The sequence below is a fragment of the Armigeres subalbatus genome, chromosome 3, assembly GCF_024139115.2.
Source record: "Armigeres subalbatus isolate Guangzhou_Male chromosome 3, GZ_Asu_2, whole genome shotgun sequence".
NCBI lineage: Eukaryota > Metazoa > Arthropoda > Insecta > Diptera > Culicidae > Armigeres > Armigeres subalbatus.
This window is the reverse complement of record NC_085141.1, coordinates 329,507,281-329,520,929: the sequence shown is the minus strand read 5'-3', so window position 1 is coordinate 329,520,929 and position 13,649 is coordinate 329,507,281. Positions and strand designations below refer to the sequence as shown.

At 40.1% G+C, this 13,649-nt stretch overlaps 1 protein-coding gene across 14 annotated transcripts in view; it reads left to right on the top strand.

Moving 5' to 3' along the window:
- The window catches only part of LOC134225629 (sodium channel protein para), a 499,821-nt gene extending 486,172 nt beyond the window's left edge, over positions 1 to 13,649 (top strand). For all 14 annotated transcript variants that reach the window (XM_062705853.1, XM_062705850.1, XM_062705847.1 and 11 more), the window contains 2 exons: positions 1,887 to 2,191; positions 2,252 to 13,649. In XM_062705853.1, the coding sequence (XP_062561837.1) occupies positions 1,887 to 2,191; positions 2,252 to 3,247 (1,301 nt within the window). In that variant the 3' untranslated portion in view covers positions 3,248 to 13,649. The remainder of the gene's footprint in view (positions 1 to 1,886; positions 2,192 to 2,251) is intronic.

The window sequence follows — 13,649 nt, the reverse complement described above, 5'->3', positions numbered from 1 at the left end:
GCAACTCTTCCATTCGTTTATTTAGTTTACATCTAAACAGATAGCACTGAATTAGAAATTTGTCGCCACAATATGTACACGGTTCTAAGCCTCGTAGAATGCACCCCACGCTCGCCAAGGCGTTTTGCACCTGGTCTGCCCACCTCGCTCGCTGCGATCCACGCCATCTTGTACCTGCCGGATCGGAAGCGAACACCATCTTAGCAGGGTTGCTGTCCGGCATTCTTGCAACATGCCCTGCCTAACGTACCCTTTCGGCTTTAGCTACCTTCTGGATACTGGGTTCACCGTAGAGCTGGGCGAGGTCGTTGTTCTTCTTCGCCGCCACACACCATCTTCTTGCGCACCGCCAAAGATGGTCCTAAGCACCCGTCTCTCGAATACTTCGAGTGCTTGCAAGTCCTCCTCGAGCATTGTTCATGTTTCATGTCCGTAGAGGACTACCGGTCTTATCAGCGTCTTGTACATGACACATTTGGTGCGGTGGTGAATCTTTTTTGACTGCAGTTTCTTCTGGAGCCCGTAGTAGGCCCGACTTCCACAGATGATGCGCCTTTGTATTTAACGACTAACATTGTTATCAGCCGTTAGCAAGGATCCAAGATAGACGAATTCCTCGACCACCTCGAAGGCATCCCCGTCTATCGTAACACTGCTTCCCAGGCGAGCCTGTCGCGCTCGGTTCCACAAGCATGTACTTTGTCTTTGACGCATTCACCACCAGTCCAACTTTTATTGCTGCACGTTCAGGCGGTTGTACAGTTCTGCCACCTTTGCAAATGTTTGGCCGACAATGTCCATGTCATCCGCGAAACAAATAAATTGACTAGATCTGTTGAAAATCGTACCCCGGCTGTTACACCCGGCTCTCCGCATGACACCTTCTAGCGCAATGTTGAATAACAGGAACGAAAGTCCATCACCTTGTCTTAGTCCCGGCGTGATTCGAAGTGTTCGCCCGAAATCTTAACACAGTTTTGCACACCATCCACCGTTGCTTTCATCAGTCTGGTCCTGGTGGTTTAAAACACTCAGGATTAGGGACTTAAAAAATGAAGAAAAACCCAACTAAGGGTCTATTAGGGTTCGTTTCGAGCTCAGAGCGGCCAGCGAATTCGTCGGGCCAGATATTTATGAATTTTACTGTCTAGCGTGTGTTGGAGGCCGCGTCTGCTCTAAAACATCATGTTTTTCGTGCAAGTCCTGTGGTTACATCTGGTTGCAACTTGTAAAATATCACAAGAGCACCTGCGGGCCTCGTACGATGCATTCCTCGATCATCAGCGGCGAGTGGTTAAACTCAAGGATGGAAAAGATGAGCCTAACCAGTGAACATTCAAAAAGTGATATATTTTCTTATGAAATTCAATGACATTGAAATGAAATATTTTGGATTTGATCAATTTATGTTAATCTGATGTAGCACTTTAATTGCCGGACGTGCAGTTTTACTAAAAGGGTTCTTTGTAAAAGTTTCTAAGGAATTTCCGGAGAAATTTTTAAAGCTCTTTTCATCCCTGGACGAATGAATTTTGAGGAGTTACTGAATTCGTCTTTAATACATCGGAAAAAGGCATGGACGGTTGATGCGGACACAACAGCCGAATAATCTTTTTTTAAAACATGCCTGCTCAATTAGCAAACTTCAACAAAAAGTGCCCCAATTGTAGAAAAGTCAATAGCAAACGTCTGCTGTACGAGAACAGAGTGATGAGCTATAGATTATAATAAAAGGACATGTGTCGTGGGATAATCAAAGCAGAGATCAATTAGTCTGATGGGCACTTATGCATTATGTTGTCACTGCTAAAATCTACATTTCAGAACCATGAATTCCATATTAAATACGTTATCTAACATTCCTACCCACCATCTTCTCCTTCCAGGTCTCGTACTGAGCGATCTCATCGAGAAGTACTTCGTGTCGCCCACCTTGCTCCGAGTCGTCCGAGTGGCCAAGGTCGGTCGTGTGCTGCGTCTCGTCAAGGGTGCCAAAGGTATCCGAACGTTGCTGTTCGCGTTGGCCATGTCCCTGCCGGCCCTCTTCAACATCTGTTTGCTGCTGTTCTTGGTGATGTTCATCTTCGCCATCTTCGGGATGTCGTTCTTCATGCACGTCAAAGACAAGAGCGGGCTGGACGACGTGTACAACTTCAAGACGTTCGGCCAGAGCATGATCCTGCTGTTTCAGGTGAGCTTTCGAGAGGTTTATTTTCACATATGGGAAAGCATTGACCGTTTGTTTACGCAGATGTCCACGTCGGCCGGTTGGGATGGTGTGCTGGACGGAATCATCAACGAGGACGAGTGTCTGCCGCCGGACAACGACAAAGGTTACCCGGGCAATTGCGGATCGGCAACGATCGGGATCACCTATCTGTTAGCATATCTTGTTATTAGTTTTTTGATTGTTATCAACATGTACATCGCTGTCATTCTCGAAAACTATTCGCAAGCTACGGAGGACGTGCAGGAGGGTCTGACGGACGACGACTACGACATGTACTACGAGATCTGGCAGCAGTTTGATCCGGACGGTACGCAATACATCCGGCACGATCAGTTGTCGGACTTTCTGGACGTGCTGGAACCGCCGCTGCAGATTCACAAGCCGAACAAATACAAGATCATATCGATGGATATACCTATCTGTCGGGGTGATATGATGTTCTGCGTGGATATTCTGGATGCGTTGACGAAGGACTTCTTCGCACGGAAAGGTAATCCGATCGAGGAAACGGCCGAGCTGGGCGAAGTCCAGGCGCGGCCGGATGAAGTGGGTTATGAACCGGTGTCTTCTACGCTGTGGCGCCAGCGGGAAGAATACTGCGCCCGGGTGATACAGCACGCGTGGCGGAAGCACAAAGAGCGCCAAGCAGGCGGAGGTGGCGGTGACGACACCGACGCCGATGCCTGTGATAACGACGACGGTGACGGTTGTGGTGGTGGTGATGGTGGTAGTGCCGGCGGCGAAGCGACTAGTCCAGGAGTAGGCAGTGGTAGTATCGTCGGCGGCGGCGGTGGAGGAACAACGCCGGGTTCTGGCGGCGGCGGTTCTCAGGCTAACTTAGGTATAGTAGTGGAACACAATCTATCACCAAAGGAATCGCCCGATGGCAATAATGATCCTCAAGGCCGTCAAACGGCCGTCCTAGTAGAAAGTGATGGATTTGTAACTAAAAACGGTCACCGAGTCGTGATACACTCACGATCGCCGAGTATAACTTCACGATCGGCGGATGTCTGAGCCAGGCCTCGCCCCCCTCTCTCTGATTCAGATTCAGAAGCACGACAGAAATAATATTTAAGGGAAACATAAGAGTACTCTAAAACAAACAAAACCAACAAAAAGATAAAACAAAAATATTCAATAATTAAAGGGAAAGCCGACTGCCATATAATAAATTTAATTATTTAAAAAAGAACAAAACTTTAATCGCATAGGGAAAATCAGTGAACAAAACAACACACACTCTCTCTCATGTGTACAGAAGAAAAGCAAAAGTGAACAACAGCAATCTCATTGAACATATAAGCGAAGAAGAAAGCGAACAACTACAAGCTCAACTGGACGAAGCGAAGAACTATCGCAATCGGGGTCAAATACCATTGCAAGGATTCCGAACAAATCGAGAAGAAGAACAAGAAGAAACGCGATTCAACCTCCACTTCAGTTGCAAGGACCGTTAACATTTCAGTTATTCCCGACTTCGAGCGGTAGCGTGCGAGTGCTCGTTACAGTCTCCTACAACCTTTCGCCAATACCAAAGAACCGATCTGTTGACGGAATTTTTCAGTTACCGAAATCGACAACGTGAACTGTTACCGCAGCAAAACCAAAATACACACATACACAAAAATGGTGCTGGGACCTTACCATCGGAATATAACAAAACCAAACAAAACTTTTAATTAAGCAGAAGTGAAACGGACAATATATTACAGAATTAACGCAAACGAAAACAAATGGTAGTGAAAGTGAGCGAACAATAAACAACAAACTGTATCAAACAAACAGAAAACGAAACTAGGTGAAAAGCAAAACAAAGTGACAAGTGATGAACTGAAGTGTAGACAAATGAACATAAATAAAAGAAACTAGAACAAACATGTGTGATATGTAAAATAGCATATAAACAAACATAAAACAAGAAGCAAGCCAGAAAAATCCAATATCAATAGACTTTCTTTTCTACGAGTGTGGACAATGAGAACAAACACAAGTGACACAACCACGAACAAATATGAACTAGTAGATGAAGATACGGAAGAACCAATCAGATTTGAACAAACTCGACGACACAATAAGAGGAACACACTATTCCAACCGTACATTTTTCAGCGTTTAGGCCATTCAGGTATTCCTTCGGTTCACGAGACACGTTACTTTCCCAACGTCTTCTTGGTTTTGTATGGTTTCCTGATCAAAACAACAACAGTACTGCTGCTACCACTACTACTGCAACTACTACTACCAATCAGCAATTACCACCACCACCAAAGGAACAACAACTTCGAAACAGATAAGAAGGAATCAAACAGTGGAAACTAGTACAGGAGTAAAGAAACCAAAGATTTCATCAAACTTCATCAACCCGACGAACGTGGTGAGAGCGTTCCGGGATGCAAACTATACCGAAATCAAGAGAAGTTGTAAAGCGGAGTAGAAATGCGTTCAAAATTCTCGAACAAAACTAAAAGAAGTTTAAGAAAAAGCAATCAAAGCGATGCGGTTGAGTTATGTAACAACATCAACAACTAAAAATATGCAAAGGAAGAAGAAAAAGCTGCTTTAAAACAAGATCACAATATGCTAAGAAAAAAAAAATACACACAAACGGAGACATGTGAATAAAGTGAGATTACTAAAAAAGTAAATATATTATATTGGCTAAAGCAAGAACATACCGAGTCATCATGTGCATTTTTATTTTTTATTTTTCTATAAAGCAAACCAGAAAAATGTAAAAAAACGCAAAAAAAAAACTTTCAAACAAACGGCATTGCTGCGATAATGTTAAGGCTTTTTATATTACAGATTAAGAGGAAAAATAAAAATCGCACAGGTTTTGTTCAACTATTATAAAGAGAAAAAAACAACAAAAAGAAGATTTATAAAAACAAAGCGACAACAACAAAAACGCTAAAAGAGAACAAAAAATCATTATCAATATGTTTCTGCGTGCAATAAAAAGAGAAAGTACTGTAATTATTATATAATACATTACTAATTTGTAAATCAAACGCGAGGGGTTGGGGCGAGCCTTTAATTAAAAATAAAAACCAAAACACTAGTCAAGCTTTTCAAATATTATCATTAATGAATAATATAACAAATTAAATTTAAAAATAACAACTAATTGTAAGTAAGGCTAAGTAACAAATTTTTTGAGCATTAACCCACGAAATGATGTTCGGTAAATCAAAACAAAGAAAAGAAACAAAAACAAAAAAGTAAGCAAATAAAACGCGATCTATTTTTTTAAAAGAAGGAAATTACACGAACGCTAACAGAAAACATTACATTCATACACGAACAAAACTACACTAACACCCACACATAATCAAAAATAAAACATTTTCTTCGTTCCTTTTGTTTGGTGTATTTTCATTCGAATGCGAAATTGGAACCTTCTCTCCTGTGCGCGTTTCACCCGAGCGCTAAGAGACGAACAATCTCACCACATCGCCACGCAAAACCCATTCGCAGGTTCGGTCGTGCGTTGCCCACGTTCATCTCCGGCATGCGTCCGGCCAATCATCGTCACCCTTCTACTTCTTCTTACCCCTTACAGAGCTTCGCTTTGTTCGGCGTTTCTTGCAGGCAACGACGACAACAGTCGAACCTGGATGGCTGCTGCGCGTGCGGAGTCGTGCTTGTCTCTCTCTGTTCAAAGGCTTCTGTGTGTTTACGATTTCAGCAGATAAACATTTCTAGCTATACAACTAATGAGAATAAAGTAGATGTAAAGCGAGTAACGGAAGGGAAGAGAAGCGCAGCAAATAATGACTATAGTATATGGAGCGTTTTTACATACGAAAAAATCGTCAATCAAGCTGGAAATGGCATAAAATTGACTATTTTTAATTGGTATTTTTTGAAACAGTTACCTACTCATAAAACACAAACACACACACACAGACATATATACACATTTAGTGAGAATCTGTCAAACAGCAGCTAGAATTTCACAAAACTAAAATTATAAAAAAAAAATTAAAAAATGCGAGGTATCAGCAAAAAAACGCAAAAGTCGCAAACTGTAAATTACTTTTCATCACTTAGTTTGAAGCGAGAACGAATTTGTCAGATGAGTATAGTATATGTGATTTAATTTCCACTAGCAATGAGAGCGCGAGAAAGAGAGATTGAGGGCGAGAGTGAGAATAGTAACAATTGCATCTTAGTTTACATTTTGTCATCCAATCGAAAAGATAAAAGAAATCTAGTAGTCCGAAAAATGTATTTAAAAAAAATACAGACGAACAGATGGAATGGAACGGAATAATAACAGAAAGAGAACCATACCAAAGATTTAACTATAAAGAGCGACTAGTTAGACACAAACAACATAAAAATACCAAACCGGATAGAAAGAGGGAACGAATACCAAGTGAACTAGTGAAACCAAACAGAGAGGAGCGATTAGAACGAACACGCATGCACACACACATATAGGAACATTTAAGTAATTTTATGCATCGTCGATACGAATTGTTTCTTGCCACACTCTCTTGAGAAAGTAAAACCATTGGAGAAAGGAGTATTGAGTAAACAAAGCGCGCATGAGAGAAATGAAAAGGATTGGCAAATACCAAAATAAGAACCTCGCTTGAATCCCACGGAGCAATCCCCTGCTGCGTAACAATCTTTTTGTCGTCATCGTCGCCGCCCTAGATTAGTTACATCTTTTTCCGCAATATAACGCGACAAACAACAGTCATTATACAAAGTAAACCGCCGCGCAACTGACGCCACTCATTCGTCCGTCTATTTTGCACTAAACTTACACATACTCGTACATTAATACGATCGCTAAATAGTACACACACAAACAACATACGCATGCTTATATGCTCGATTGAGAACATAGCGAGTGACACGAGAGACCCACGCGCGCGGGCACTCACGCTCCCACAAAAAAAAATGAAGCAAAAACCAATAAATTGACAAAACACTTATACATTTATACTTAAATAACACAAGCAAGTATAAAAAGAATTTAACTGAAATACAAATGCTTATAAAATAAATAAAAAATATTAAAAAGAAATTAAACATAAAATGACGGGAGCGCCGATCCCCTTTGTCCACAAAGAAACAACAATTTCAGTGCCTTTTTTCACGAGTGTATGAAGGAAAACAAAACAGTTTACGATGAACTAAACAAAACAAAAAAAAAGTTAAGCAAACACACACAAGAATTACATAGGATGCCGTCGCGAGCAGATTAAATTTAATTTGCGAGTGTAGAAATTATAGATCAGAACCAGCGCGAGAAAGGAAAACGGAAAAGCGTAGCCGTGCCGCGAGTTGTGTGAGTTCCGCGAAGCTTTCCCATCCGCGCACAGTGTGGCAGCGACTTGCGCATCATCGCGCCACCGTCGCCGCCTACTCTTGTATAGTTCCGCGCACGCGCGCGCGCTTAGTTTTAGCTTTAGCTTGTAGTAGTAGCAGTAGTTGTGAGCCAAAATCCAAAATCCACGAAATGCGAATTCCTCTCTAGATGTTGTTGGCTTTTATCCGAAGATGAAGGGAAGCTAGTTTTTTGAACATTTCGTTGTTTGCTGCGCCCTTCCGCCAATGCGGAAGTTTGAAATGACGTCCTGCAGACGACGCGCATCGCTTATATTGAGTAGGAGGAACAATATCAAACGAACCATTAGACGAGCGCACCGAGTAGCGCGTGGCGCCAACCAAATCGCAATCAAGAGAGTAGGGGAGAGATGATATTTAGTAGTATGCTGCTTTATAGTCACTGACATTTAGAAGAAAAGAATCAGTGGAAGTTTAATAAATACATGTAAGCGTTAATGTTAAAAACGAGACATGCCGGAAAATCAGCTGAGCGAGGCTTCAAGCGAGGTTCAATTTTGGAATACGGAAATGCTGGCTATTTGGATGGTTTTGAAGTTGAACACACCGACACCAAACGCGATAGTTTGATTTTTGGGGAGATTTGTTGCCAACGAATGAGCGAGGCTGTGTGAAACCCAATTTTTAAACCGGTCCATGTTTTAGGCTTGTTGAAGTAACTGCAACTTAGATACCGTTATCGATTGAAAGAGGTTGAGAATAATATTCAGCTTTCTTTCAATCACTTTATCGTTCAAAAATAGCAATCAATAGTAAAAAGGCTGCTATCGAACCCTGAAGAAGATCTCATTCCAGGAACGAAACGTTGGCAATAAAGTAAAAATTACTAAATGGACCTTTAATTTAGCAGATGATGTATATATGTCAAAATATTTCTGTTAATTCTGTTCTAAGAATACGCTCACGACTAAGCCGGTGGTTAAGTGCAGATTGTATCGACACTAACACTCTCTCATTCATGGGTCGTGAGCACCCTTAAGGGTACACAGTGCTAACATAAAAGATTCACATTCTAGGTGACTGCTAGCTTTAGCCTTGATCTGGGCCCAGGTTAAATTCCTAACAACTTCTTTTATTTCTTTGTTGGGGCTTCGTCGCCACCAGCTCCTCGGACTGTCTCTGTTGCGGAGTCTTGCTGAATTCCAGCGGCAGCGCTTGCTGGCGAATTTCGTCTCCGCTTTCATTTACGATCTCTAATTTCTGTTGATATAGATATCGGTTTTTGATAGCATCATTGTTGGAGCTCTCACCATTCGAGATCCACTAGGCCCTATTTTTTTCTTCATGTCTTCCTCAGATTTGACTTCCTTGGGATGCTTCCGTAGTGCCTGCTTCATAATTGGTCAATATTTTTTGATGGGCCTTAGTTTCGGTGCGTTGAAGGGGTTCATGTCCTTGGGTACGAAAGTGACCCCGTTGGCTTCGTAAAACTTCAAAACAACATTTGAATAGTGGCACGAAGCAAGATCCGGTCAGTCGTAGCACTCCCGTTTTGTTTTAACAGAGGAAACAGACGCCTTTGAAGAAACTTCTTGAGGTGAATCACCCCGTTTACAGTCCCGGTAGTCACAAATGGCGCACTCTGCTTACCACGTGATCAGATCGCTTGCCAAATTATGTACTCCTTGGCAAACTTTGAAAGTTTCTGCATCTTTACGTCCTTTGGAACTGCAAACTTTTGCTGGGCGGTGAAGACTGTTCTTGCCCCGGAAGTGCTCCTTGACGTAAGTCTCATGATCTATGACAAAGGAAGGATTCGTCAGCAACTGGGTGTTCAGTTTCCAGATCCCATCGTATTTTGCCGTTCGTCACAAGACTTTTGCACTTTGTACAAATGCAGTCCCTCTCGGTACTTAGTTCTCCAAACGAAAGACTTGAACAGATTCAACTTTCTGGCCACATTCCTAACCGAAACATTGGGATTCCGTATAAATGCATTTACGACACGCTTGTGAACGCATTTCTCCCTCCGTTCGATGCTCAGAGCTTCGTAGTAACGTTTAATCACACGACTCACCGTTGACAGCACAATTTCGAGCTGTTTTCCGATGTCAATTCGCGATGTTGTTTTTTGGATGACGGTTTTTTTTCTAATTTTGAAAAACTGACAGCGATAAAATACAGTGTAAACAAAACACTCTGAACTACTTCTACCCACATGTTTCGTAAATAAAAGCAACCCCAGTCTTCTCGGTCCGTGCTACTATCTCGATCTTGGTTCCGCCATCCGACAGTGCAAAAGAACTGACTTTTCTCCCAGTTAGTATTTTTTAGAAAAATGGCATGACCGAAAATAGATAACCAAAAAATGATATGTCGAAGAAGTCATGGTTTGAACCCAGTCACCTTTAATACGGCTTGCTTGATTGACAGGCCTCTCGGAATCCAAAACAAAAAGTACTCGCGTTTTCAAAGGCACCTCATTCAAATCGGTGTGCAATTCAACATCGCACATATGAATCACCCATCATGTTTGCACTCGCGACTTACCTCGTGATGAAGGAGGAATTGACTGACTGCGAATGTGTCTCTTGCATGCGATGGCTGCTACGATCTGTCATGTGACTGAGGAACAGTATATTAGACTTGTTCATGTCCAACGTCACACAATCGGAAGCAACGCACATCTGTCATTTTTATTATTCCACGCATGCTGCGACGCAGCAAATACTTGTCATTGTATGAAAGTCTTATTCTCGAACTACAGAAGGCCCCTGTAAACGATTCTATTTTACGGTACCAAGAGTCCAAGATCCCAAAAGTGATAACAAAAAATTTCAAATAGGCTTGCACAAAGTCACTCACTTCGTTGGCGCATCAAATCTCCCACGCTCTACGTCCATTCGTGCTAAATGCCGTCGTGCATTTTCTACCGTCAAGCACCAAAGAATCTAGTACCAATAATGTATTCTCCAATACACACACAAACGTATAGAAACCAATGAAAAAAATTACACAGAACCAAAAGCCAACTGTCTATATCAGAATAGACTTATCGCAAATTGATTGATATTTATGTAAAAGTGTGCAGCATTTTTATAGTCCAGTCGCCGTTTAGCTCGATAGAGTCAACACTAGCGCAGAATAGAGAGTATTTCATGCAGCAAAATAGGATCGATAGAAAGACAGAATTTGTATAGTCAGAAGCTAGAAGAAAAAGGATTCGGTAAAGAAAAAGTTTTTTTTTTTTTGAAAATATGTGCAGAAGTAGAGCGAGCGAGATTCGTATTTTGACATAACACACACATACTTTTTCACACTTGAACACACCAACACAGGATAGAATGAGAAAACAAAAAGCTATTGCGCAGCAGTCCATATCTTCTAGGTAAACGTAATGATTTCTTTTTTTGATCATTAGTTTGATGGAAATAGAACCACAGGAAAATGATAATACTAAAGAATAGAGCGAACGGTAAACAAATTCATGTATATAGCGACTTCCCCAGCTATATGATGATGAAACCAGTTAGGAAAATGATGGTAAACCAAGATTTAGAGCTATTTATAGATTTATTTAATCCTCATTAGGGTACGAAACGTAAGATTATTCATATACTTGAGTATTAGCATCATCAGTTTTCCTAGTATTATCTAGTTTCAGGTGTCTCATTGCTGTAATGCAAAATCAACACATCACCATAAATCGTTCACACAAACACATCAACATCTCAATCACCACGCCCAGCTGTGTTAAGCAAAGAAGACAGTGCTGGAAAAGATCAGTGAAACGAAAAAAAAATGAAAGAAGATCAGACAATGAAACAATTTGCTTATCAAACGTTGCATAAATATTAAACTTGTTGTAATGACTCACATTTTTCTCAATTATTCGATCGAAACGAAAACAAACAAAACGGAAAAAAAGATATTTCTGTTAGCATAATTCTCATTTGTTAAGTTTTTCTCTTTGTCATCATTAAGCTAATATTTCAAAATGAAAAAAAAAGAATAGCACAAGGTTCAATAAAAACAAATCTTTGAAACAAAACCAAGAGATAATCTTAAGATGTTTTCATTTCTTTTCTCCAATTTCTTTCGCTTAACAGCCTACGAAAATTTTACCGTTAAAAATTCCCTGATCAAATCTCATTGCCTCTACAGTGCGTTGTTTCCGACAGTTTTGACAACCGAAAAAGGTATTGACCACCGCTGCGACCAATTTTCTCCCTCCCTTTTATGCGAAGCAAGAAAACAAATAAGCTGTAATTTACACGGACACGATTGATAGTACATCGTGCACATCTAGCATACACTCACACATGCACACGAAAGAACAATAGGGAGGAACCGACGATTCCACACAATGGACAACGTCACGAAACCACACCCGAGCAGTGGCTGGTCGGTGTCATTTGGAATTCTTTCGCACCTGCCAAACCCACTCCGGCGATGCTCATTCGTGGTAGGTTGTCATTATTCATTTACCATTTTGTATTTTTATTTCAACGAACGGCGAACGAGCGAGGACTACATTTTCACGAAGAAGCGCCTCTCCGACTCAATAATTTTTTTTCTCTTCAAAACAATTCAATATCGTCTCATCATTCTTCCTCTCGAAGTTAAAGATTCAATAAAAAATTGTTTTTTCTTAAAACATTTCTAAACATATCATGATACAAATTTTGTTCAAATAATGTTTATAAAATTTTACCTTCAAAATAACAAATGGTTTGCACAAGAGAGCATGCTCCAAAAGCGCGAGAGTGAACTGAACACATGCAACCTTGTAAAAAAGTTCGTCCCATTTCCATGAAAAAAAGTACGTGCGATAAACTAAGATCTACGCAGTCATGTGAACTTGTAGATGTTTAGCTAACGTGTCTCGATAAAAACAAAGTATATAATGTAAAAATGTAGGTATCGAAACTTTAAAAAAAATGCTAATAAAGCGTATAGCAAGACTAATCAGAATTTGAATAAAATAGTTCGCTTTTGATTGCAATGTGATTTTATAGAACTTAAAGAAGGGTAATAACGAATTAAGCTTATAATAACGCATAGCATCCAATTGCACCATTTGCTTACACTTTGCAATTTTTTTATGTCGGAAAATAATCGTGTGTGCATTTTTTGCGGATGTTTTTGTGTCCTCTACATGGAGTAATATCGATCATCGAGAGAAATCAATTGATAAAAGATATTTTGGCTTAAAGTACAAGAACGGGTTTCACCCCTTTACCAATTGTATTTTTCTAATAATCGTGGTGAACTGATCGAATGAGAAACACGAAAAAATATCACTTCGTGAGTTAGACCATTTATTTCACTCTATTTCAACATAACAAACCGAGCATAACAGCTTTCTTGTGTGAAGCATTTTCTTGTCATTTCAACAATTGAGGCGTGACCACCAACCTACCAAGAATGGAATCGAGGAATTTTAGACACCTACCAACTATTAACGATCACACTCACACACCGCCACAATTACGGAAATTTCATCCGAACCAATCCATACCAAAAAGAAACTTAAAAAAACACAACTCAAAGTTCGCGCAATATTCATAAAGTGTACGAACGATTGTATCAATATTTGTAAAAAAATGAGATAAGAAAGTTTATTAATTCTTATAATTCTATTATCTGCTTTTCAAACAGTGTTTGAAAGAAACAAAAGCCAGTTCGTTCGGTGTTTTGGTACATTCCGGATAACACTCATACACAGGCCACATTCACCTAACACGTAGGCACTTTTTTCAATGGAGAACCGTAATAGCGTGGAACAAAATAGGAGGAAAGAAACAAAGAACAAGTCCAAACGAAAGAACACACACATTGACACAGACATTACACATACTCACATTCACACGAACAAACGCAGAACTAAGTATTAATTTGGATATTTACTATTACTTTACTACAAGAACAAAACAACAACCAAAAAAAATAAAAAAAAAACGCGAAAAAAGAAACCAAGCGGGAGGAAAAAAGATGAAAATGATTATAGATTTATTATTAATTATGATTATTATGAAGAAAAAAAATTGTTGAAGTTTGTACAAATAAAAAATAAATGACAAAAATATAGAACTTGACTGCTTTACAAAAA